Source organism: Colletotrichum tamarilloi, assembly GCF_030869305.1.
Source record: "Colletotrichum tamarilloi strain Tom-12 chromosome Unknown Scaffold_7.1, whole genome shotgun sequence".
Classification (NCBI taxonomy): Eukaryota; Fungi; Ascomycota; class Sordariomycetes; order Glomerellales; family Glomerellaceae; genus Colletotrichum; species Colletotrichum tamarilloi.
The window spans coordinates 1,065,516-1,088,206 of NW_026849390.1; the positions used below are offsets into that span (position 1 = coordinate 1,065,516).

Sequence of the window (22,691 nt, forward strand, 5' to 3'; positions counted from 1 at the left end):
AGTTGGGACCCTCTGAACTACGCCAATGTCTGATCCTCTTTCTCTCAACGCCAGTCTAGTCCCTTGACAGAGGAAAGGATTTTAATACCGACATAAGCTTAATGGCCGACTACGCTCCTGTGTCGTGACGGCATTTCACATTTCACGGCAACTCTGCCGTATGAGTTCTCCAGGCTGTTTTCGTGTCAAGCCCGACCAAATACCTCTCAAGCGTTGCAGGGGCATCGGCCGCTTGCCTTGATGACAGGACAACCCTGGTCTCACTCACGCTTTCGTCAGAAAATCGACCCTGATTGGGCTCAAGATGAGTATCCTCTGAGCGCCTTGCCCAATCGGCTAGCGTCAATGGCCTGGCGGTTCACAGGCCCTTTGGAACAGATATTAGCAGGGAGCACACGTGGGAGAAGGAGGCATCAAGTCTCATCTTCTCTGACCAGTTTGAAGGGCCAGACACACAGACATGGGTCATTCACCAAACAACCAAACGGTCCGGCTCGCCATTGAGCACCTGTGTGATTGATTCTCAACAGTGAGTAGACCTTGCTTTCACAATTTCGAGGTCGTCGGATCTTAAGTGCGAGGCCAGAGCTACTTCCAGCTATTCCACGTGCGTCGTTGCTCTCGGCCGGCCAGGGCAGTAATTCTCAAGCGCCGTAATCATATTTGAAAACGGATTCGGGGGCGCGCGCCATGCCATTGAGGCGGCACGACTGAAGGGCTGTCTGATAAGATCTTCATCCGAGCAAGCCTTACACCTGAATACTTTCGTCAGCGATATGTATACTCTCATCAGAATCCCCTGCCAGACTTTCTTATCAGCTTTCTGAAATGACAAGGCCCGATGCACGTCGACTTAGGTGGACGCCGTGCCTTTCGCCGGCGCATGTCCAGCTTTCATGCCTCTGCTCGGCGCTCAGCCGGCTGGTCTGCTGTTTTAGCCAGGCACGTCAGCCCGGGATGCAGGACATTCTCCGATGAAGTTTTTCAAAGTCCGACTTGGCGACAACGGCCCACTCTTTGACCGGCAACTTATACAAACCTCTCAACAGCAGTTGGGAAATGGACCCCAAACGTGGCCGATTGAAAATGGCAATGCGGTCGAGGTGTTCGTTCTGGCTCCATGGGCAATGGAAACGGCCGAAGATGAATAATGCTGTACCCAAAATCGCCATATACACCTCGGCGATATCGTTAGAAAGACCTGTTTCATGATATCCGGGACCAGTATGTTCTCCGTGTGTTCAAACAGGGGCATTCTCGGGTTCTGGAAGCTGCGTCGAAATGTTTACTAGCATCTTAACAAAAGTGTATGGGTGGTGAGTTGATCGGATAGTGCCCTCGGTCGTCTTAGGGTCGACCCTTCAAAAGCTTCCCGGTGTTGGCCAACATTTAACATCCGGACTCCGACGGACAACAGGTCTGGTTGTTCTGGAATATCTTCAGCCAAGCCGGCAAGTTCAGGCGAATGGCCTTCCCGACTTCATTGGCAACGTGTCCCACACGTTAAACAGTCGAAGAAAGGGTGTGCTGGGCTTTTCCGTGGGTGTCCTGATTGTTTCACGTCATCTCATGAGGAGCCCCCTATATCCCTGAGTAATGTTTTTTGCCCACATCACGGAGTTCTGACTCTGTTTTTTGTTCTATTCCATTCTGATCGCATTCTGCCGTTGAGGAGTCGAGAAACTCTTTTGTTCTATTCAGGTGATGAGATCTTTTTTCAACTCTGGGACGAACGGAGGACTGCAATGCGCATGATTCGTTGCCCCCCCCCCCCCCGGAATCTTCGCAACGTCGGTCCCTTTTTTGCATAGAAAAACATCGGGTTGTGGAGGGGTTCGGTGAAGCGGCAGGAAAGAAAAGAAAGGTTATCGCCTTTTTCGGGTTCGTGAAATGGAAAGGTGTGTGTGTGGTAACATGGCCGACGATTCGGTCAAGCTTCTTTTCCTTCTTTGCCACGTGCTTTAGGGGAACATTGATCCTGGGATGTGTTGCCTTGCGGGTTCGAAACAAAGTTCTGGGCTGGTTTTCTCGAAAAGGAAACTATAAGTCGCAAATTCGATGGTTCCTTGCTTTTTTGTCGTTCTTTGTCTTTTCGTCTTTATTCAGGACGTGAGTGTATGTCTGTGTCTTGAGACGTCGTTCCGAGTGTGAAATGGACTTTGAATTGATAGGGTAGCTGATGATCCTCGAGAGAGGATAATCTAACATAGGTATTTCTACAGAATAGTTGGACACGTAGCAGCAGTGTTGGGGCGGCGTTGGGTTGTTGGAAAGTCGACCGGAGAGATTGGTTATTCGGGCAGTTTATATGAAAATTGTCCGTAGTCCGGGGGCGGGTTCGTCAGCAACAAAGCTGTTCGGCATGCGGGTTGGTTGTCCGGACCATTCGTCCGGGGCGCGGCCGAACAGAGGCCCCATATTTTCCGGGTGTGTAGTGATACGCGAGCCACGACGTGGCGCGTCATACGATGTACCCAAGATCCTTTTCGGCATGGGGGAGAGGGAGGGAGGATTTGTGAGGTGTTTCTGGGGGTTATTTCCAAGCGTGACAAAGCTGACTACAATTCAGAAGATGACGAGATCACTCGGTTGTAGTCATCTGCCGCGCGCGGGAGGTTTTTTGCAAGAAGGGGATCAGCAGAAATGAGGATTTGGGATTGGTGATGATTACATGAGGAGGAACTATGTTTGCGAGAGACTGTTGATGTTTTTTTTTTCTCTTTCGGCTCGCGAGCTTGGTCGCGGCAGGGGGCTCCAGAGCAGCTTCCATGGATGGTGTCGAGGAGACTGGTGATTGCATCACGTGTGAAGGGAATGATCACGCTTGGAAGCGTGCCCTAGCAGCACCGAGGCGAGGGTACAGATAGACACGAGGAGTATTCAAGTGATGTTGAACACTCTGACAGACTCTTGCTGCGGGAAGAATGATAAATAGCAGTACATCCTCAATTATATCCTGTACTGTATCATTCTCGAGATCATCAAACAGAAACATCAATCACAACCATAGACCAAGGCCAATAATTTCAGAAGGAACATCAAAGATACGACGTCTTGAACACCACAAAGTCATCATGATTGCCTCGAAGCCCATCGTTCTCTACGGCCACAGTATGTTTTGGAACTTGACATTTCCATCTTACCCCATGAGTCTGGGATAGGTAGATACTAATGTCTCTTTATCGCAGGTTACACCCCCAACCCGTCAAAGGTGGTCATGATCCTCGAGGAGCTCAAGATCCCATACGAACATGTAATGTCTCCTCTCTCTCTCTCTCTCTCTCTCTCTCTCTCTCTCTCTCACTCAGAGCATTCCACCGTTCTAGTACACCGAAATCTCCCTAAAATCAAACAAATCGGCCATGATGATCGGAAGAATCATCCTTTACAAGACCACTATACACTATCCACACTCATTCTCTGACCTGAAGTGCTTTCACTTTAGATCATCATCGACCTCGCCGTCGTCAAGGAAGAACCCTACCTCTCCATCAACCCAAACGGCCGCCTCCCGGCCATCAAAGACCCCAACACGGGCATCACGCTCTGGGAGTCAGGCGCCATTGTCGAGTACCTCGTCGAAACGTACGACGACGCCGGCGCGCTGTCCCTCGCGTCGCGAGAGGACAAGTTCCTCTTGAAGCAGTGGTTGCATTTCCAGGTGTCGGGACAGGTGTGTTCTGATTCCCTCAGCTCCCTTATATCAACTTGAATGCGTCGTTCGTTTTACTATTACGATAACCACCTCCCTTTCTTGTGATTTACCATTCATTTGTGTCTTCAAGCAGACAATGATGGTCAAGTCCCAAAATGGTGACGAATAGCTCACCGTGTGTCCTTACCCGTCTAGGGCCCGTACTTTGGCCAGCTCGGCTGGTTCAAGCTTTTCCACCCCGAAGACGTCCCCAGCGCAAAGGAGCGGTACGAAGAGCAGACCGTCCGTGTCTTCTCCGTCCTCGATCGCGCTCTCAAGGGGAAGAAGTATCTCGTTGGAGACAAAGCGTACGTTGTTGATACTTGATAGAGAAGATTCCGACCGGGCCCTGCTCCCCTTTCCCAGTCGCCATTGAATCCGGCTCCATTACCCCCTTTTCCTATCTGCAGATCTGCTCTTTGCTATGAATAGCAACTCCGACCCAGAAATCCATTTTCCCCAGCAAAGAGTCCACTATTTCCACCCATCCAGAGCTCCTTCCTTGATTCTGCGCATTGGAACTAACGATGACGGGGCTGTGTGCTTTGTAGGACCTACGCCGACATCTCCTTCATGCCGTGGGACTACCTCGCCAGAAGACTCTTCGGCGAAGGGTGGACCGATAAGTGGGAGGTCGACACCAAGTATCCCGACTACGCCGCCTGGGCCGAGAGAATCCGCGCCCGGCCCGTGGTGAAGAATGTGCTGGAGACTATGGGGAAACAGAGGGCTGCTGAGGAAGAGCAGGCTAAAGCTCAGGAGTGAGTGACGGAGTCAGGCTAGGCCAGAGTCCATAGGAGTTGGCTACATGTTCGTGTGTTGTTCTCACACGGAAAGTCAATAATTGTATTGTCCGGTAGAAAGCCCCCATATGATAATGTCTTTTTTATGTGAATATGTGCAAATAAAAAACGGCGACCTTGGGGAAATAGTTCACCATTCTCCTCCGGCCTTTCCGTCCCTTCTCACGAGAAGTGGAAACACTAGAGCCCATGATAATAGGAGGGTCGAGAAGCAAAAATCTAGTCCTCCCAGATGGCAACTTTGGCCTTCTCGGCGTCCTCCAGCCGGCGCTTCTCAGCAGCCTTCTCTTCCTCCCTGCGTTTCCGCTCCTTCTCCTTGACAGCCTTGTCGTAGGCCCTCTGCTCCTCCGTCATCCGGGGCACCTTTACGCCCAGGGCGCTAGCAATCATGCGACGGGCCACGGCATCTGTCTTTTCTGGCCTGGGGCGTGATGAGGCGGCGTCCTGGCCACTACTACCGCCACCCGAGGACGCACCGGCACCAGCAACGGAATCAACGCTGCCGTAGGGGTTGGGGAAGGACCTGTCTGCGGCGTTGTAGGTTGGTGAGATGGGGGTCGGCGGCGGAGCCTTGGCGCCGTCGCTTTGGGGCTTCACGGCCTCCTCCTCTTCTTCATCGTCGTCCTCGTCTACGTCCTCATCTTCCCAAGAGTCTGCCACTGGTGCTTTGGTCTTTTTGGTGGATGGTGTCTTTTTGCTGCTGTTTATTGAGAGCTTGGAGAGCGATGACGTGACGTCTGACTTTTGACTTGAGGAAGGCATAATGACGATGTGTATAGATGGGGAGATATTAAAGAAGTAGGAGAAGAGATATATATATATATGTGTGAGAGAGAGAGTGAAGGCAGAGCGTTGCTTGAGATGGAAAGGAGGTTGAGATGGCCAGGAACCCGGGTGCGGTTCCGTCGGGAAGCGAGGGAAAGAGTGGGTAAAGTTCCGGGTAGCAGGGAAGGTCGATCGGTGGACGACGGGGTGGAGGTGTTTGGACGACGCCGATGAAGGATCAACAGGGTGAGGGTGCAGCTTGCAGCTGGAGTGATGCTGTAGGAGACCCGAGAGAGATCCTCCGAGATAAGTGTGAGAAGGCCAAGGGTTGATGAATATATGGCCAAGTTTTTGTGCGATGTGAAGCTCCGGGAAGAAAACAGGATGGAAGAAAGGAGGAAGATAGTGTCCGTAGCAGAAAAACAAGTTCTTGTAAACAGGTTGATGTAACTGGAAGTGGCCTCGGCTCCTTTCAGGTGTGCGAACGGACTGCTGTTAGACGGGCACGACGGGATGGCGGGACGTGGATGGGCTGGTTGTGCTTGGAACCCTTTCCCATTGTGGGGTTGGGTTGACCCCTTCCCCGCAGCGAGTCAGAGGAACGGGAGTCTGGAAGGCACTCACGGCACTGTGGCAGGCAATCTGGGAGATGTACTCTTCATCGTTGTACATGACAACATAAAGCCAGCTCGAGTTAATATTACGGTAAGCAGGTGACTAGACACAATGCGTATGCTTTCATGTAAGCCAGTAAGTGTCGGAATGTGCGGGTTGTAATTATAAGAAAGTGATGTGCTTCGTACGGAGTGACGGATAGCTGCGGCAGCAACCACCGCCGTGTCTCCCTAAGGTACACGCAGGTAGGCACTCCATCCGCCAGCCACTTCAACCTGTGGGGGGACGTCGTTCTGGAGCACCATCCTTAGGTAAGCCGCCCCGCCGGCAAACGGGGCCGATGTTCTTCCTGGTTCCAGAGCCAACTCCCGCCTCCGCTGCGCGCTGAGTGGCCAGGCACGGGCGGCAACGTCAGTGCTCATTGATTTTTTTGGTGATGTCGTTTACTTTCTAGTCTCCCCCCCGACTGTCTCCATAATAGCTAGAAAGCCTACTCAACTCACCTACACTTTGTATTTGTAAGGCGTCAGGAGGCGATGCGCATCGCGATTTAGGACTCGGAGTCCTTTTCACCACCCTTCTGCACAAATACACACACCTACAATCCTGCCAATTGCATTCACCATCTCTTTTGTTTTGCCAATCATTCAACCGATACAGCGGCACATCCTAATTCGCCCTCGGCCCTGTATTACCCGATCACCACGTGCCGCGACCGGAGCTTCTTCCAAGTCGACTGGCAAACCCTCCCCCAAGTGCCGCCAACATGGTGATGCGATCGAGCTTCCCCAGGCGCCTGGCCCTCGGACGCTCGGCAAACTACCTCAGAAACCCCTACGCAGCCTCGAGTAGCAGGTTACCCGCAGCGAGTACTCCGAGGTGCTCCGCATCCACCTTCGACCGCCTTCTCCTCACCACCCGCCCGTCCCAGCGAGCCATCGCCCCGTTTTCAACGTCAGCACGATGGCTAAAGGAGGAAGATAACAGCTTCTTTGACCGTGCCGTCGAGCCCCTGTCCGAGGAGGAACAAAAGGCGAACCTGAAGCACCAGCGCGAGCTCGAGGAGAAGGAGCTTGCTGAGGCCAAGAGCTCTAACTCCGAGTCATCCGCCAAAAGCGAGGGCTCTGGAGCCGCACAAGATGGCAAGGCCGGTAGCGCGGCCGGTGGCTCATCAGCGGGATCCGGCGGTAGCGGAGGCGACGACAAGGGCGACGGCAGCGGCAGACGCGGACGCAGAGCCTCTGACAAGAGCCTGCAGAAGCCCGTTGTGCCCGACGTATACCCCCAAGTCCTGGCTATTCCGATTGCGAAGCGGCCACTGTTCCCCGGCTTCTACAAGGCCATTACCATCAAGGATCCGAACGTCGCCGCGGCCATCACCGAGATGATTAAGAGAGGCCAGCCGTACGTCGGTGCCTTCTTGTTCAAGGACGAAAACCAAGACGAGGACGTTATCCGCAATGTCGATGACGTCTACGATACTGGTGTTTTTGCGCAGATCACGAGTGCGTTCCCCATGCATGGGGAGCAGGGCGCCCTGACGGCTATCCTCTACCCTCACCGCCGTATCCGCCTTTCGAGCTTGCTGCCGCCGGGAACGGAGGACAAGAAGCCGAGCGAAGCCAAGGTGGAGCCGGTGCCCGAGCCGATACCCTCGAAGCCCACCGATGAGGAGGCTCAACAAGAGAAGAAGGGCGATGTCGTTGTCAGCTTCGAGGAGAGTGCTGTGGCCCCCAAGGCCGACCAGGCGGCGGAGAAGTACGAGCCCACGGCGTTCCTCAAGAGATACCCCGTCAGTCTCGTCAACGTGGAGAACTTGACCGAGGAGCCCTACGACCCCAAGAGCGCTGTTATCCGTGCCGTGACCAACGAGATCGTCAATGTGTTCAAGGAAGTCGCCACGATGAATAGCCTTTTCCGTGACCAGATCTCGACATTCTCCATGAGCCAGTCCACAGGCAACGTAACGTCCGAGCCGGCCAAGCTGGCAGATTTCGCCGCCGCCGTGTCTTCTGGCGAGCAGGGCGAGCTGCAAGAGGTCCTGTCGAGTCTCAACGTGGAGGAGAGAATGCAAAAGGCGCTGATCGTCTTAAAGAAGGAGCTCATGAACGCGCAGCTCCAGTCAAAGATCACCAAGGACGTTGAGAGTAAGATTACTAAGCGTCAGCGGGAGTACTGGTTGATGGAGCAGATGAAGGGCATCCGTCGCGAACTGGGACTCGAGTCTGACGGCAAGGACAAGCTGGTTGAGAAGTTCAAGGAGAAGGCCAACAATCTGGCCATGCCCGAGGCTGTACGCAAGGTATTCGATGACGAGATCAATAAGCTTGCCCACCTCGAGCCCGCAGCGTCCGAGTTCAATGTCACGCGAAACTACCTGGACTGGCTTACGCAGATCCCCTGGGGCCAGCGCAGCGCGGAGAACTTTGGCATTCAAAACGCCATGACGGTCTTAGATGAGGATCATTACGGGCTCAAGGATGTCAAGGATCGTATCTTGGAATTCATTGCTGTAGGCAAGCTCCGTGGAACGGTCGAGGGCAAGATCATCTGCTTCGTCGGTCCTCCCGGTGTCGGAAAGACGTCCATCGGCAAGTCCATTGCCCGCGCCCTGAACCGCCAGTACTACCGATTCAGCGTCGGTGGTCTGACGGACGTGGCTGAAATCAAGGGTCACCGCAGAACCTACGTCGGTGCCCTGCCCGGCCGCATCATCCAGGCGCTCAAGAAGTGTCAGACCGAGAACCCCCTGATTCTCATTGACGAGATCGACAAGATTGGCCGTGGCTACCAAGGCGACCCCTCATCGGCTCTGCTTGAGCTTCTCGACCCGGAGCAGAACAGCTCCTTCCTGGACCACTATATGGACGTCCCCGTCGACCTGTCTAAGGTGCTCTTTGTCTGCACCGCCAACATGACGGACACCATCCCGCGACCCCTCCTCGATCGCATGGAGCTCATCCAGCTGTCGGGCTACGTCGCCGACGAGAAGAAGGCCATCGCTGATAAGTACCTCGCCCCGGCCGCCCGTGAAGCCGCAGGCCTGGCCAACGCCGACGTCACGCTCAGCGAGGAGGCTATCGAGGAGCTCATCAAGTCGTACGCCCGCGAGTCCGGCGTCCGCAACCTCAAGAAGCAAATTGAAAAGGTCTACCGGAAATCCGCCCTCAAGATCGTTCAGGACCTCGGCGAGGAGGTGCTCCCCGAGAAGGAGGCCCTGACCGAAGACGGCAAGGAGGCACTCGAGGCGTCGGAGAAGAAGGCCGAGGAGGCGCGCGAGACGGGCGAGCAGCCGGCCGAGACGCCGACCGCCGAGAAGCCCCGCGTCGCCCTCAACGTCCCCGACACGGTGCACGTTACCATTGGCAAGGAGAACCTCGTCGACTACGTCGGCCCTCCCGTCTTCACCTCGGACCGCCTCTACGAGGTCAACCCCGCCGGCGTGGCCATGGGTCTCGCGTGGACCCAAATGGGCGGCGCCGCCATGTACATCGAGTCCATCCTCCAGGCGCCCCTGCGACCGAGCAGCCGCCCCGGGCTCGAGATCACGGGTAACCTCAAGAACGTCATGAAGGAATCGACGACGATTGCCTACTCATTTGCAAAGTCCCTCATGGTCAGGGACTTCCCTGACAACCACTTCTTCGACAAGGCCAGGCTGCACCTGCACGTCCCCGACGGTGCCGTCTCCAAGGATGGCCCCTCGGCCGGTATCACCATGGCCACCTCGCTCCTCTCCCTCGCCCTCGATACCCCCGTCAACCCCACCGTCGCCATGACGGGTGAGCTCACGCTTACCGGCAAGGTCCTCCGCATCGGCGGGCTGCGCGAGAAGACGGTCGCCGCGCGCCGCGCCGGCTGCAAGATGATCATCTTCCCCAAGGACTGCATGTCCGACTGGCTCGAGCTCCCAGAGGTACGTCCTATCACAACAACTACTACCACGTACAATTGGACTGTACAAGATCAATGCTGACACATCACTACAGAACATCAAGGAGGGCATCGAGGGCAAGCCCGTGGCATGGTACTCTGACGTCTTTGACCTCATCTTCCCGGAGCTCGACCGCGAGGCCGCCAACAAGTGCAAGACGTGCGAGTGGAAAAAGGACCAGGACGACAAGAAGAAGAAGGACAAGAAGAAGAAGAAGAGGGACGACTCTGACGACGAGGAAGACGACTAGATGCATCACCACCACCACCAACCACTGCCCCCTCCTCCCTGAGGGGGTGAAGAGCAAAGAAAGAAAAATCTACAAACAGATTTCACGACATTGTTCACCAGCGATAGATGGTTTCCAAATCCATTGACACATCCAGTTCCCCCCTTCCCAACTGGGATGATCCGTCCTAACCCGCGCCTCAATCCCCAAATCCTCAACGCCCTGTGGGGGCTACAGACGCGTTGAAAAGAAGGATTCTGGCAAGGTAAAGATTGCCAATCGGCAGACGAGGGCGGATGACAGACCGGGTGGACTGTCTATTGAGAAAGGAAAAGCCAAAGCCGGACGATTAGACGAACTCGCATAAAAATGTCACGGCAAATCAACATCATCAACAACCACACACACAAACACACACAACTCCCTCCTCTCGATGCTGCATCTCTACTCTAGATGGTTCTTTTTTCTATTTTAATTGTTTGGCTGGTTGCCGTTTTCAGGCGGTGTTGTCTGAAGAAACAACCGGACTCGGCTTTGTAAGACTAGGGTTGCAGCGACACCCAATTGCATAGGATGGTTAGATTGCACAGCAGTCAGTCTCGCGCATAGGTAGTGGCGGCTGTGTGAAGGAATAGCAGGGCGCGCGATGCTTGCATAGGGTACGGTAGCTAGCTTTCGGGACAGGCCAGAGTAAGCGAATTCTTGTATATTACCAATACCTGTTGTGAGCCGTCCGTCGCAAGGCACTCGGCGAACAGCCACATAACGAAGCTTGTTTCCTCCCCAAAGGGTACGTTGCGGCATGAGTTACAGTTCGTTAGTGCCAGCATTGCCCCTTCGATTGGTTTTCCGATGAGCGGGGGGTGTGGTGACCTCCCGCTGATGCCGTTCGAGGCGAGCAGCAAACGTGTGGAGCGGTAGCCAAGGGAGGAGAGGACCAGCTTACCGGAAACGCTGTCGCTTGCAGATGCGGCCGACCTGGCCACCGTGTATGTAGTATGTACGTCAACGGCCGCAGCGATGGTGCTGGTGAGACGGCGGTGCCGCGCATTTCGGTTGCCAATCGCGATAGGCCGTTGTAGCCTCGGGGGTATCGAACGGTGGAGCGTACGTCTCCGTGCTGCCGGAGTGCAGGACACAAGTCTTCGCGTTTGTGATATATGATGAAGGTTACAGTACGATATAGAACCGAGTCATGGTGACATGTTCTGTGTGCCTGATTGTGGCCCAATCTGTAGCAGCTAGAGGCTCCGACGACGTCGACATCGAATGCCGTCCAGATTGGTGACAACGCTTCTAGCTCCCTTTTAGCAGTTCGATTTGACAGCGAGGTGGGGTGGGTTCTTCTGGGTCTGACCCGGTGTGCCACGCCCATCCGTCCACGCGGGATCGGTGGGGTTCGCGGGAAGACATCCAGACTGGCTGGGATGTGTGAGTGTCAAAAGGGCAAACAACACGACCCTTGTATTGCGTTCTGCCCTTTCTTCTCGCCACCGATCATCGATCATTCATCTCTAAAGCCGGCTTCTCAGTGCACCGGACACGGGAGATCTCCAGGTCGGTTGAGATGCGGCGCTTGACGAGGCATGGCTATGCCTGCTCCTGGCGCTTGGAGTAGCGAACAGGATGGCGGGCGAGGTTGCAACGACCAGAGCGTCAGCGTCCGGGCTTCTAGGAGCTCCTGGGTAGTTACCCAAAGAGAGCATATCGCAAGCATGCGTCTGTAAAGTTGAACACCTTGATGTCAGCGTGCGCTTGACAAGAGATACAAGCCATCCCGTAGAACACTTTGCCAGCCTGTCAACAACAAGACAGCCTCATCTTTTGGGCTGCGTCGATGCCTAAATGCACGTAGCGTGCGAAAGACGCACCCCTGACCTGGCCGCTGATGTTAGCCAACAGACAGTGCAGATACCCTAGGCCATCCGACACTTTTATTGTTATGGTCTCCGTAAGCTCCCTTCAGACGCATCAACGGTCCCGAGATAGGCCGCCGTAGTTGATTTGTCTTCCTCAGGTTTAATTCTTGATGAGATGGTGGTCCTGCAACCGACTTCTACAGGGTCATGCTGAATGACGCCGGGACAGTCCGCTCGTTCGTCCATCTTTGCATGCGTCGCATTGCTATGCTGCGGTTCCATCGTCTGTGGTAGTCTCACTTCATGTCGTGCCACATTGCAAGTAGTAGAGGTAGTGTCAGGCAGTGGAGGTTGAAAGCATGTCCAGCATCGTTGAATGGTAATGTGCTGGCCTCCAGACTACGAATGAACATGCTGCGTCGTGCAGCGGACGGCTTTGACGCAGAGGAGAGACGAGCACGTGGGTAAGTCGTCCTTATTTCTCAATGCTTCGAGGGGTATGGTCCGACGACGCAGTTCGACGCAGTAAAACGGAGAAGATGCATCAATTGCGAGATTGCGCAATGATGAAATCTTTGGCGCAGGTCGGTAGGCGAAGAGCTTCACATTGAGCTGACGTCCCTTGGTCATAGCGGGTCAAACAAGCTCTGTGTGACCCATTGACTCTCAACAGATGCAGCGTATAGAAGCCTAGATCTGGTAATAGTTTTCGGATCCGGCCTGTTGCCGTCTTGGAGTTGAGCAATCTTTGCCTTGCACGGCCGAGACTTGAGTCTGGTAATCACCAGGTTGTTAGCCTGAAGCGACGGGTGCAGAGAAGCGAAATCGGCCAGACCCCCCTGATCAGATCTGTAGCAAGATAGACAGTCCTTGAGCGATTGACTCATCAATTTACCAAGGTAAGGAAGCATCTCGGGGGTCCATTATGACATGCCCTCCTTGGCCCTGGCCTTAGCGGCAGCGATCCTATCGAAAGTGCTGGGCGTATCTGATCTTGGTCTGGTGACAGTGGCCGTACCCATGAATGCCACAGTATTCCCCTATATCAAGTTGTGGGTCGAACATGGAAAGCAAAGGGCGGTCAATGGACGGATGATTGAATGTGAGGCCAATTGATTGAGGGATCTGGAAAACTGCAGTCCCTAGTGACGATGTGGATGTTTGCAGGTTTGAATGAAAGGGCTTGATGCGAGCCCAACGAACCCAACGCCCACAGAATAACAAGTCGGGACCCAATCGCCAGAGGAGGGCTGGATTCGGAGGTCATCGTACATGAAACGAGATGCGCTAAGAGGAGCAGCATGGGGAAGAGTTCGTGAAGGAGGGCGGCCTCGGGCTGCAGCTGAGTTGTCGTTCTGGGTCCCGCGGTCCCGGTCTCAGCTCGCCTTGACGCTGGCTGTGGATGAGATGATTTTGGGGTGAGGTATGTACAGAAGAAAGGGATGAAGTGACGATGATGGAAGAAGGATGGACAGCAAAATGTTGTGCTCCCTGCCTTGGTGAGAGGCCGGGGACTATGGAAGGTTCACGACGCACCTGAACCAACACCACTTGGAAGGCATGGAGATCCATATTGAACCGGCACGTTTTCCAACGGCAGAGAAAGCCCCCCTTAACTTCTAAGCCCCTGAAGTAAGTCTCGTCAGCTCCAAATCAACGGCGTTTAACGCCCAAGTGGAAATATCGGGACAGCCAGCGCATCAGAGTAGGGAAAGTCCCACCCGCCTCTTCCAGAAATGGCCAAGCTTCCCCGCCGGGCGTACCCTCCCGCCTTAGTAGCGCAACCGTCCATCTCAAGTCTGGGAAGGTACTTACCAACTAAGGTACCTACCTACCTGTCCTTCCTCAAGGTAAATCACCAGACGTATCTTTCCTTCCATCTAAGCATCACGTTCTAGAAACTTTGAGGAAAGACCCAACTATCATATCTCAGACAAGAAAAAGGGGCAAGAATAACGGTAGTAAGCATCCACTGTTCGATTCGTAATGCTCTTCTTTGAAGTTGAGAGGGGGTACCGCCTTGAGGTAAGGTAACTGGGAAAGTGAGGTACGAAACATCTTACGAGCGTGCATTGTTGGTGGGTTGTCACTCAGTTACAATATCAAGCGCCTTAGCGTCCGCTCATAGGCACTTTCCCGTCAGCCATTGACATTTTAGAGTCTTCACTGTCACTGGCCACGTCTTTTTCTTCTCCCCATGAATTCCCTTCTCTCAATGTGCCCTCCTAGTGACCTCGTTCCTTCAAGGGGCACATACCTTATTCGTACCGTACGTACATACTTTCGGGTACGTACTTGATGGTATCTAAAGAGCGCCACTAGAACTCCCGCTCCTTCACCCGGTATTTCTATTGGCACGGGAGCTTGACGAGGCCTCACCCGGTGCCCAGCCTCCCAGCCTCTCGTTAAAGTCGCAGCAAACCAGAAACACGACCTGGTGGGGACCCAATATTGCCCTCGCAGCGGCCCTGCTCACTTTCACGCGCTTCTCCTGCATGCGCTTGCACTACTCTGGATATGGTACATTACAGCTCCTCTTTGCAGATTCGACTTCGTACCTTGCACAGTACCATCCCGTAAAAGAGAGAGAGAGAAAAAGGAAAACCGCAAAAGACGCAACCGCTGAACGACCCCACGACCTTCATTGTGTCCACGGCAACCGTCAACGGTGCCCCTCCCCCTCTTCCTCTTCTCGGAAGCCCCCGGTCATCTTCTTGCCGCCCGATTTCCATACAAATCATCCAAAGTCCAACGTTCGCCTCATCTCACCAAGCCTACGTGCTCGCCAACCACCACCACCACCACCACCACCACCACCAACACTGCCGCCGCCCAGCAGCTCACGACGCACGTCCGGTCAACGCGAACCCAGCCATACATATCCACACCCCGACTTCGACGGCATACGTCCACCCATCCAACACCCTCGTCAATCAATACATATTTCTCCCGTTCGCCTATCTGTCCCTACGCCTACGTCGTCCTCCGTCATCCTACCCTTTCTGACGCTACTTGCCTATTTGTACATCCTTTATCAGCCCAGCCGCAGAGCGATCAAACGCCGCTCTCCTCCCGCAGGCTACGCTGCCACCCCGCCTTGGCCTACACGAATCACATCGCTCGCCAAAGTCATCACCTTCATCGCTGAGGAAATAAGACGAAGCAAAGCACATGCAGACGTGCGGACGTGAGACGACGTATTGCCGCCCTCATCTGTACAGCTGCCATCCAAAGTAAGCCCATCCGAGCTTATTCTGTGCTTCGGACTCGCCAAAAACTCTCTTTCGAACAGCCCCGGACGAAAGAAACACGTGCGCCGCATCTAGCTTCTGCCTACGGACACACGCACACCAAGTAATTATCGACAGCCTCTTGACTTGGGGGTTTGAGATTCTTCCAAAAGCCCGTCGAGTATCGGTCAATCCCTCGGCCCCCGCCACCGTCATTCTCGTCTGAACATGGTCATCTTCGCCCTTGCTTCTCTGCACGTTTCCATCCTATCTCGTCACAGCGTCTGATGTCCCATCTTGCCTACGGTTGCCTGCATCTACTCCGTCACGCTCGAACTGCATTTTCAACGTCCACAAAAGACGCCCGCCGTCATTCTTGTCTCGCGTTCCCCGCGCCCAGACACATCCCAGCCGCTGCCAGCCCAATTTAGCTCCGACCTGGCACCAAGCCCGGTCAAAACCAGGCTTGAGGTTGACCGTCTTTCGCTTCAAGGCTCATCCTTGTCACCCGCCTGGTTCGCTCCCGGACCAGGTTTGCGGGACTATCCATAATTAACACCTCGTCCCCAGAACCACACCGCTTAGAGCCTCACCTCACACCGTCAGCGTCCTGATCGGCTCACCTTGACGACCTCCAAAGTCCAATCGCGTTGGCAAGCTGTACATCTCCCTCAACTTATCATGGCGCAGCCAAACATGTCTTCTGCGGAACCGCCGCCTTCATCGGGTCATCAGTCCACCAGCTTTCTTCGTAAACTCTTCGGACGAAACAATGCGGCCCCGGCATCCGTCGGCCCGCTCCAAACCAAGGAGCCCGAGCCCGAACCCGAGGTTGACCCCGACTCCGATGACCAGCAAAGTACTGGTCTGGTGCGTCGAGTCTCGAGAAAAGTCGTGCCCGGACTTCCTCGCGTGCAGACCTTCAAACGCCAACAGTCGGAGCGCAGGAACAACCTCGCACCAGTTGAACCCTCTCCGGCAGAGAGGCGTGCTCTATCAGTGGACAGGCGCGTGCAATCGTCACGTACGACGTCACAGACTCAGTCCTTTCCCCGAGCTAGCGCACCGGACTTTTTCGAAAATGCGTACGAGGTCCAGTCTGCCCCATCTGCCCCCGTCAGCCCTGTCGAGGAAAAGGCCGAAGTCAGTCTTGGTCAGATGGTATCCCAAATTGCAGCAGAACCCACGACAGACGAATCTCATGCGCACGAGGTTCAATCTAATTCGGACGCCCACTCAGTAACGACATCTCAATCTCACTACGAGGCTATGATTCACGATGAGCTCGAAAATGTTTGGATTCTCAACCTCAGCATGCACTTCCGGGATAAGTCCAAGAGAGAGAAGTTTTTCGTCACATACCGAGAAACTCCAACCCACTGGCGTAGAGTAACCATATCTCTTGACTATCGCAATGCCCCGGATAACTCTCTCGAGATGGACTTGCTCCACACCAAGTCTCAACGTGACAAAAGTTCCAAGATCTACGAAGCCATCAGAGATAGTCTGCAGGACATACAATTTTACCCATCAGTCACCAACCTGAAACTCCAAACCACGGAAGGCCGCCTTCATGTACATGTGGTTGAAGATGTCAATGTGAGTTGATGTGCTCTGAGGGAAATCGGTCAGTGCTAATATCCAACAGGAAATCATTCAGTACCCTACCTTCCGCCAAGTCCAGCACTTGGGATGTCGCAGGGTCAGAGAAAAGGACATTGTCTTCGACTCTCACATGTCCGGCTTTGTCTACAAGGTGTCTGTAGGAGGAGAGGTACTCATCAAGAAAGAGATCCCAGGCCCCGACACCATAGACGAGTTCCTCTACGAGATCAATGCCCTGAACCGGCTCCGGTATTCAAGGAACATTATCCGGTTCTATGGTGTCGTGGTTGATGATGAAGATGAGCACGTCAAGGGACTGCTCATTAGCTACGCCGTTCATGGTGCGCTTACTGATGTTATTTATGATAACAAGCAGGACTCAGAATTAGGTCTGCCCTGGCCGATTCGTGAGAAGTGGGCACGCCAAATTGTACAGGGCTTGGCGGATATTCACGAATCTGGCTTTGTGCAGGGCGATTTCACTCTCTCAAACATAGTCATTGATGATGACGATGATGCCAAAATTATTGACATTAACAGAAGGGGCTGCCCAGTGGGCTGGGAGCCTCCTGAAGCAACGCCTCTTATCGAAAGTAACCAGCGCATTTCCATGTACATTGGCGTCAAATCCGACCTTTATCAACTGGGCATGGTCTTGTGGGCATTGGCAGCACAGGATGATGAGCCCGAGGCCCAAGGACGACCGTTACAGCTCGGAGACGAATACGTTGTTCCAGATTGGTATCGGCAAATTGTAGACATTTGCCTGAGCGAAGATCCGCGCCTTCGGTTGCAAGCCTCGTCTCTCATGTCCCTCTTTCCAGAACCCGCGGATGGAGACGACATGGCACCCCCGTCAATCTCGGTAGACGACGGCTATACCATGCAGGAATACTTCGTGGATGGCAACCATGGCTACGCCAGGGTCAAGACCGTTCAGCCAGCTCACGACTGGTCGTATGTAAACTTGGGCCAACCCTATGTTGACGAACCGACGAGGGGCTTCTCACAGGACCCGTACTACTACACCAGAGGCCGCTCTCCCCCAAGCCCACTGCCAAGTCATTATGGGCCTTGCGACTCGCCTAACATGGGACGTAATGTCTCCAGCTGGGCTGAAGCTAGAAATATTGCACCATCGTACAGCGATATTGGGGCAGACGAGGTCTACGATCAAAAGAGCGCAACACCGACAACAAGCAAGGACTCCGTCGTTACGCCCGAGCCATTGGAAGAGACAAGCAAGTCAGTCCGACAAAAGCTGGAAGCATTGCAGTGGACTCCCCTATCCAGTGATCTCGCCGCCCTCGATCGGGCCGAACTCGACCATACGCCAGGACAAGATGGCAAGAGACTCATTGGAGAAGGCTTAGTCGACACGTTGCGGAGTCACAAGCTAGAGGCAACTGCTACCGTCGATCCCATTGAGACACGACCTGCGATGGCCAGTCCTATGACGATCAAGGATATCGAAACAGAGGGGAAAGATGTAGAGGAAGAGGAGGTGAACGTGAGAGAATCTGAAGGAACGCAAGAGAGTTCCCCAAACGGAAAAGGAACAGTAGGGCAATCAGCGCCCGGACAAACGGGGGAAACAGAACCCGAAGAACTGAACAGAAACGGGCAACATGTTGTCACGATAGCGGACTCGACAGAAAAGGGGCCAGCTGTGGACGACCTGAAAGTCGCCGAAATTGAGTTCGAAACCAATGCCGCTCAAACGGCCGGACCAGGGCTCAAGTCTACAAAGCAAGAGGCGGCAGCGGCGGAGTCACCTACTACTACTCAAATACCCACGACAGACAACCCCACGGAAGCTCAAGGGGCAGATACACCAGAACTCAAAGGGGTTGGCGCGGCACATATCAACACTGATGAGCAGACGATGCGAGAGAAGACATCCCTTGATGATGACTTCGCAACGGCGACAACAGCAACGACGACAGATGCCCGGAGATGATATGATGTAAGACTAGCAGCGGGGGAAACTGAAGGCGATTTTGCATAGGCGCAGGTTGATTGTCGAGGCATCGGGAGGCGCCACTTCTTCTTTTCCTTTGCTTGATGATGGTACTGCCGGCATACGAATCAAGTTGGTGGTCACAATGTTTGATTTTTTTGCGGCATAGCCTTGGTGTAAAGGTCCGGGAAACACTGTACGTGAAATAGAAGACGACTTTTGGTCAACCTCGATCCTTACCAAGACTCGGAATGTGAACCGACTTGCATTGTGGGATATTGTGAAATCGAAAAATCGTGGGATCGAAAGCAGAGCTCTGGCTGTGCATACCAAAGTTGGGCGAGAAATAAGGCCGTGTGTGCGTAAACGACTTTGCAGCTCAAGTAAGTGGTTTGTCCAAAGTGAGAAACCCGATGATAAGATGGATCGCCCTTCCATCAGCCATATACAAGCGAGCGGCCGGTGATTTCTTTCCGTTCGAGAGGTGGTGGCCGTTGACTACGGTGTAGATCCAGAGTCAGTGTAAGTCATGTACGTGGGTGTAGGTACTCCACGAAGCCAGAGGCCTTCTGCGGTGGATTTGCCACTGCTTTGGCAGTCTTTTCAAGGAAAAACTGCCTAGATACTAATATACGTCTGAGAAAAGTAGCGAGTTCTGGATTTCGAAAAGACCAGGGCGGTGTGTGTAGATATGCTGATCCCCTTTTCCCGAGTTTCCTGAAGTGTCGATAAAGGTAGGTGGGTGACAAGGGCGTCAAAGCTGGGCAAGCAAGCAAGCTCAAAAAGGGAGCTTGGAGCTTGAGTCGCCTCACACAACTCAGGTGCGGCTAAGAATATTAAGGTACGGATAGAGAGCTCTGGGCAGCAGCGGCTGCAAAGAAGGATGGGACGAAAGTGAAGGAGTGCCAGAAGTGCATCTCTCTTGCTCTGGTGGTGACGGGGATTGGCAGGGCGGATCGGGTGTGGCGTTGGCCAAGTGCGAGGGGGTGCGCCCCGCCAGGTCGGGTTAGCATAGAAACATTCCAGAATAGGTCAGCCCCAACTAGCTGAAGATTTGGAAGACAAGGCCCTGGAGTCCCCTTTTGCGATTGTGGTGCGTACACTGCAAATGACCATCGCCGACCTTGAATGTTCAAGTGTACGTATGATTGTGAGAAAACACGTGACTCTTGCCACCGCTGTAAAGGGAGCATCGAGAATGCGCATGGCAAAAAGATGGTTCGCCAGATAGCCACGGGCAGACAACCTCGGGACGATAGCGAGGCAAAGACAACTTTCATCCCTGTTGTGTCCTGCAGCACTGCAGCACTGGGGCGGAGGATTGCGGGGCAGGGTCCTGTTTCTGTTGGGGATGGGCCGGGATGCCGGAGTGGGATGAGCGGATGTCGTCTTTCTCTTTAACGAGATCGCCGGGGAACGCGAAATCAAGGGCCGGACTGGGTGTGTCGCGAAACTATGGACCTGGGACCTGGAGTTGCCGAGGATGCTTTTGGCACACCGAAATCGAACTGGCTCGTGGGTGTCATCGGGTGTTCTCTCGCCGCTGACCGAGAATGTTCGAGAGAGTGACCGTGAAGGAAAGTGGGTGAGAGGCAGTTGGCGTAATCTTGAGTTGGACGATGTGGTCGCCTCGGCGATAAGGAACAGAAAAGAGACAAGGCCAGCCCCTGTCGATGGGGGAGCCTTACCACAGGAAAGCTCGGGGGCGACGAGAGACTTCCGTCATTGAATGGAGCTCTGGTGGGGAACATGTTGAGGGCGAACGTGGATTGCACAAGCCGCCGCCACTGTTGATTAGTCCCTTTTTTTTTTTTTTCCTCCCTCCAGGGTTCTGTCTTCCAAGCCTTTCTGCTGTTTCGGCATGTAAGTTTCGGCGCATGATCCAATAGAGGAGTGATAATGATGAAAAGATAGTTGGAGATATGCTCATCGACCCGTTGGCATGAGAACCAGCCAATTTAGAGCTTGCAACTGGTGAGTGGCTTTCGCCAGTTCCATATGTTCACGACTTCAAAAGTGAGTAGTGCCCGCTGGTCCGAGAACTGGCCGTTGCCTGTAGTCGCCTGAAGGGCGGTAAAGAGCTATTGATGAGATGTCCCAAGCGGCAGTGTGATGGGCGGCTGCAGGTACAAAGTTACAGCCGCAAGTACGGTGAGACAGAAACTACGGAGAAAAAGGGAACGTGAAAGTCCAAGGACCCAAAGGCTCACGGCGCTCGATGATGGTCGAAACATCTTTCGATTGCGTCGTAACTCGCCTGGGAGCCGAGCGCCGACAGTGATGTACGAGACTTTGCCACCGTCATTAGATCTGGGGACAGCGTCGGAATAAGAAGCGATCCTCAGTCTGGGAATGATGATCGAGACGACATGGTTGATGCAAAGTGTGTGAACATGTCTGGTGCGATTTCTTCGAGAATGGCAGGTCTTGATTTCAGCCCTGGAGACACATTGGAGTCGTGGGATCTGGAGGTAGAGTGTGGAGCTGACTTCCTGATAGGGAATGGTTGATTCCAGCCGCCCATCCGCCCCGCCCCAGCGGCGGCCACATGGCAGGGGCAAGCCCTGCTTCCGCCAATGAACGGGCCGTCATATTGAAAAGCGTTGGGGAACTTGTTGGGAGCCGGGACATTTTTTTCGGACCACATCTCGTGCGTGCTTACCAGCCTAGTCGCCCATTGCAGATTGACAACCTCAAGGCACTTTGCGGCATAGCGAACAAACCCCAGAGCTTGCGGGACAGACAGGGTGTCGTAAAAAGCCAACGGAAAGTGTGACCTGATCTGGAGCCTTTCATCGTTCTATCCTCGGCTGTGCGGAGTGTTCCTATGCGTTGGCAGGTTCCGAATTTGCTTCTGATTATCGACTGTCAGGCTGTTCATGGCATGTTTCTTCCTGTTCGCGTCGATATTGATGACATTGGATCGGTTTTTGTTGGTCCAAAGTCCAATTTGAAGGGCTCGTCTGCGGGATCTGAACAGGAGTTGGATCTCTCCAGGCCTCAATCCCAACGAAGAAAGATACGTCTTTGATGGATGACGATGCTCTGCAAGTGGGCGTGAGGTTAGGATGTAAGCTGTTGGATATCCAAAAGTCAGGCCAGAGGCGGACAGACGGAGGAATTGTGAGAATTCGAGTATCCAAGTCTCGAGGTCTATGAATCACAAGGTAGTCATAACGCACACCGATCGTTTGTCGCTTACAACTTGCAGACTCGCAGAGTAAGTGTGACTGGGTGGTTCGTATGCCGATTTGGTAATCATTGTGTGTAGCTACTACCCAAAGCCAGGGAAAATACCTGCTTATGCATGGCTATTTACTGTGATAGATGTAAGGCAAGGAGAAGGTCACTTCCTGTTCTGGTCAGTTTGCACAACACACACTCATTGGTACATCTGCAAGGGGGACATGGTCTTTGCCCATCCCCAGCTTGGAAGCGAAGTACCTTTCACCTTCTGACTTGTGGCAGGAAGGAGGCACTGGGGAAAAGTACATTTCTCTTGTTCCTGCCCTGCCAACCTGCTTTCTTTGCCTCGTCGTGAAGCGTAGTCTGGTGCCTTCTCTGCAAGGTGTCGGAAGAGAATGGAAGGTACGAAGCACTGATTAGAGCCTTCAGTGTTCCTGCCACTCGGATACACGCGTCGTCCGGTACATCTTGGGAAGGAGACGGGACAACGAATCCTGTTAGCGGGTCTCGCGAGGAAGCTTCTTCTTCCCCCTTCCCATCTGCCCATTTTCCCGCCTGCGAATCCCGGGCCCAGATCGAGAGGGTCCCGCCCTTTCCTCCCATCCAGCCAGCGGTCCGGCGTGCCAGCAAAGACGAAAAAATAGTCAAGTCTAACCCCACGGCCCACGAAACCCATCTGTCTTTGCATTTTTTCGGCTGATTGTGACTTGACCCGGGTCTAAACTAACTGATCTGATTCACTGACCCCCCTCCCCACCACCATCCCACCCTTTCCACTCTCTCGTTTGCTGGGATTTCGAACCTGGTGGGT

The 22,691-nt window shown here is 53.9% G+C and overlaps 6 protein-coding genes across 6 annotated transcripts; 4 read left to right on the forward strand and 2 right to left on the reverse strand.

The window, feature by feature from the left end:
• Positions 1-3,074: 3,074 nt before the first annotated feature.
• Positions 3,075-4,459, forward strand: CTAM01_03280 (URE2; the record flags this gene model as incomplete). The annotated part of the gene is made up of 5 exons (XM_060519316.1): positions 3,075-3,111; positions 3,189-3,253; positions 3,446-3,673; positions 3,851-4,002; positions 4,246-4,459. The coding sequence occupies 5 exons, from the start codon at positions 3,075-3,077 to the stop codon at positions 4,457-4,459; spliced, it is 696 nt and encodes a 231-aa protein (XP_060386315.1).
• A 257-nt stretch (positions 4,460-4,716) lies between these two features.
• CTAM01_03281 (uncharacterized protein) lies at positions 4,717-5,259 on the reverse strand (the record flags this gene model as incomplete). The annotated part of the gene is made up of 1 exon (XM_060519317.1): positions 4,717-5,259. The coding sequence occupies one exon, from the start codon at positions 5,257-5,259 to the stop codon at positions 4,717-4,719; it is 543 nt and encodes a 180-aa protein (XP_060386316.1).
• A 1,384-nt stretch (positions 5,260-6,643) lies between these two features.
• CTAM01_03282 (ATP-dependent protease La) lies at positions 6,644-10,061 on the forward strand (the record flags this gene model as incomplete). The annotated part of the gene is made up of 2 exons (XM_060519318.1): positions 6,644-9,793; positions 9,867-10,061. 2 exons carry the CDS (start codon positions 6,644-6,646, stop codon positions 10,059-10,061), a joined length of 3,345 nt encoding a protein of 1,114 aa, XP_060386317.1.
• A 4,147-nt stretch (positions 10,062-14,208) lies between these two features.
• On the forward strand, positions 14,209-15,090 carry CTAM01_03283 (uncharacterized protein; the record flags this gene model as incomplete). Its single annotated transcript, XM_060519319.1, has 1 exon — positions 14,209-15,090. A coding segment is annotated over one exon (882 nt), but the record flags the coding sequence as incomplete, so codon positions are not given.
• Positions 15,091-15,810: 720 nt separating this feature from the next.
• CTAM01_03284 (protein kinase domain-containing protein) lies at positions 15,811-18,694 on the forward strand (the record flags this gene model as incomplete). The annotated part of the gene is made up of 2 exons (XM_060519320.1): positions 15,811-16,728; positions 16,778-18,694. 2 exons carry the CDS (start codon positions 15,811-15,813, stop codon positions 18,692-18,694), a joined length of 2,835 nt encoding a protein of 944 aa, XP_060386319.1.
• A 3,382-nt stretch (positions 18,695-22,076) lies between these two features.
• On the reverse strand, positions 22,077-22,568 carry CTAM01_03285 (uncharacterized protein; the record flags this gene model as incomplete). The annotated part of the gene is made up of 1 exon (XM_060519321.1): positions 22,077-22,568. The coding sequence occupies one exon, from the start codon at positions 22,566-22,568 to the stop codon at positions 22,077-22,079; it is 492 nt and encodes a 163-aa protein (XP_060386320.1).
• Positions 22,569-22,691: the final 123 nt, after the last annotated feature.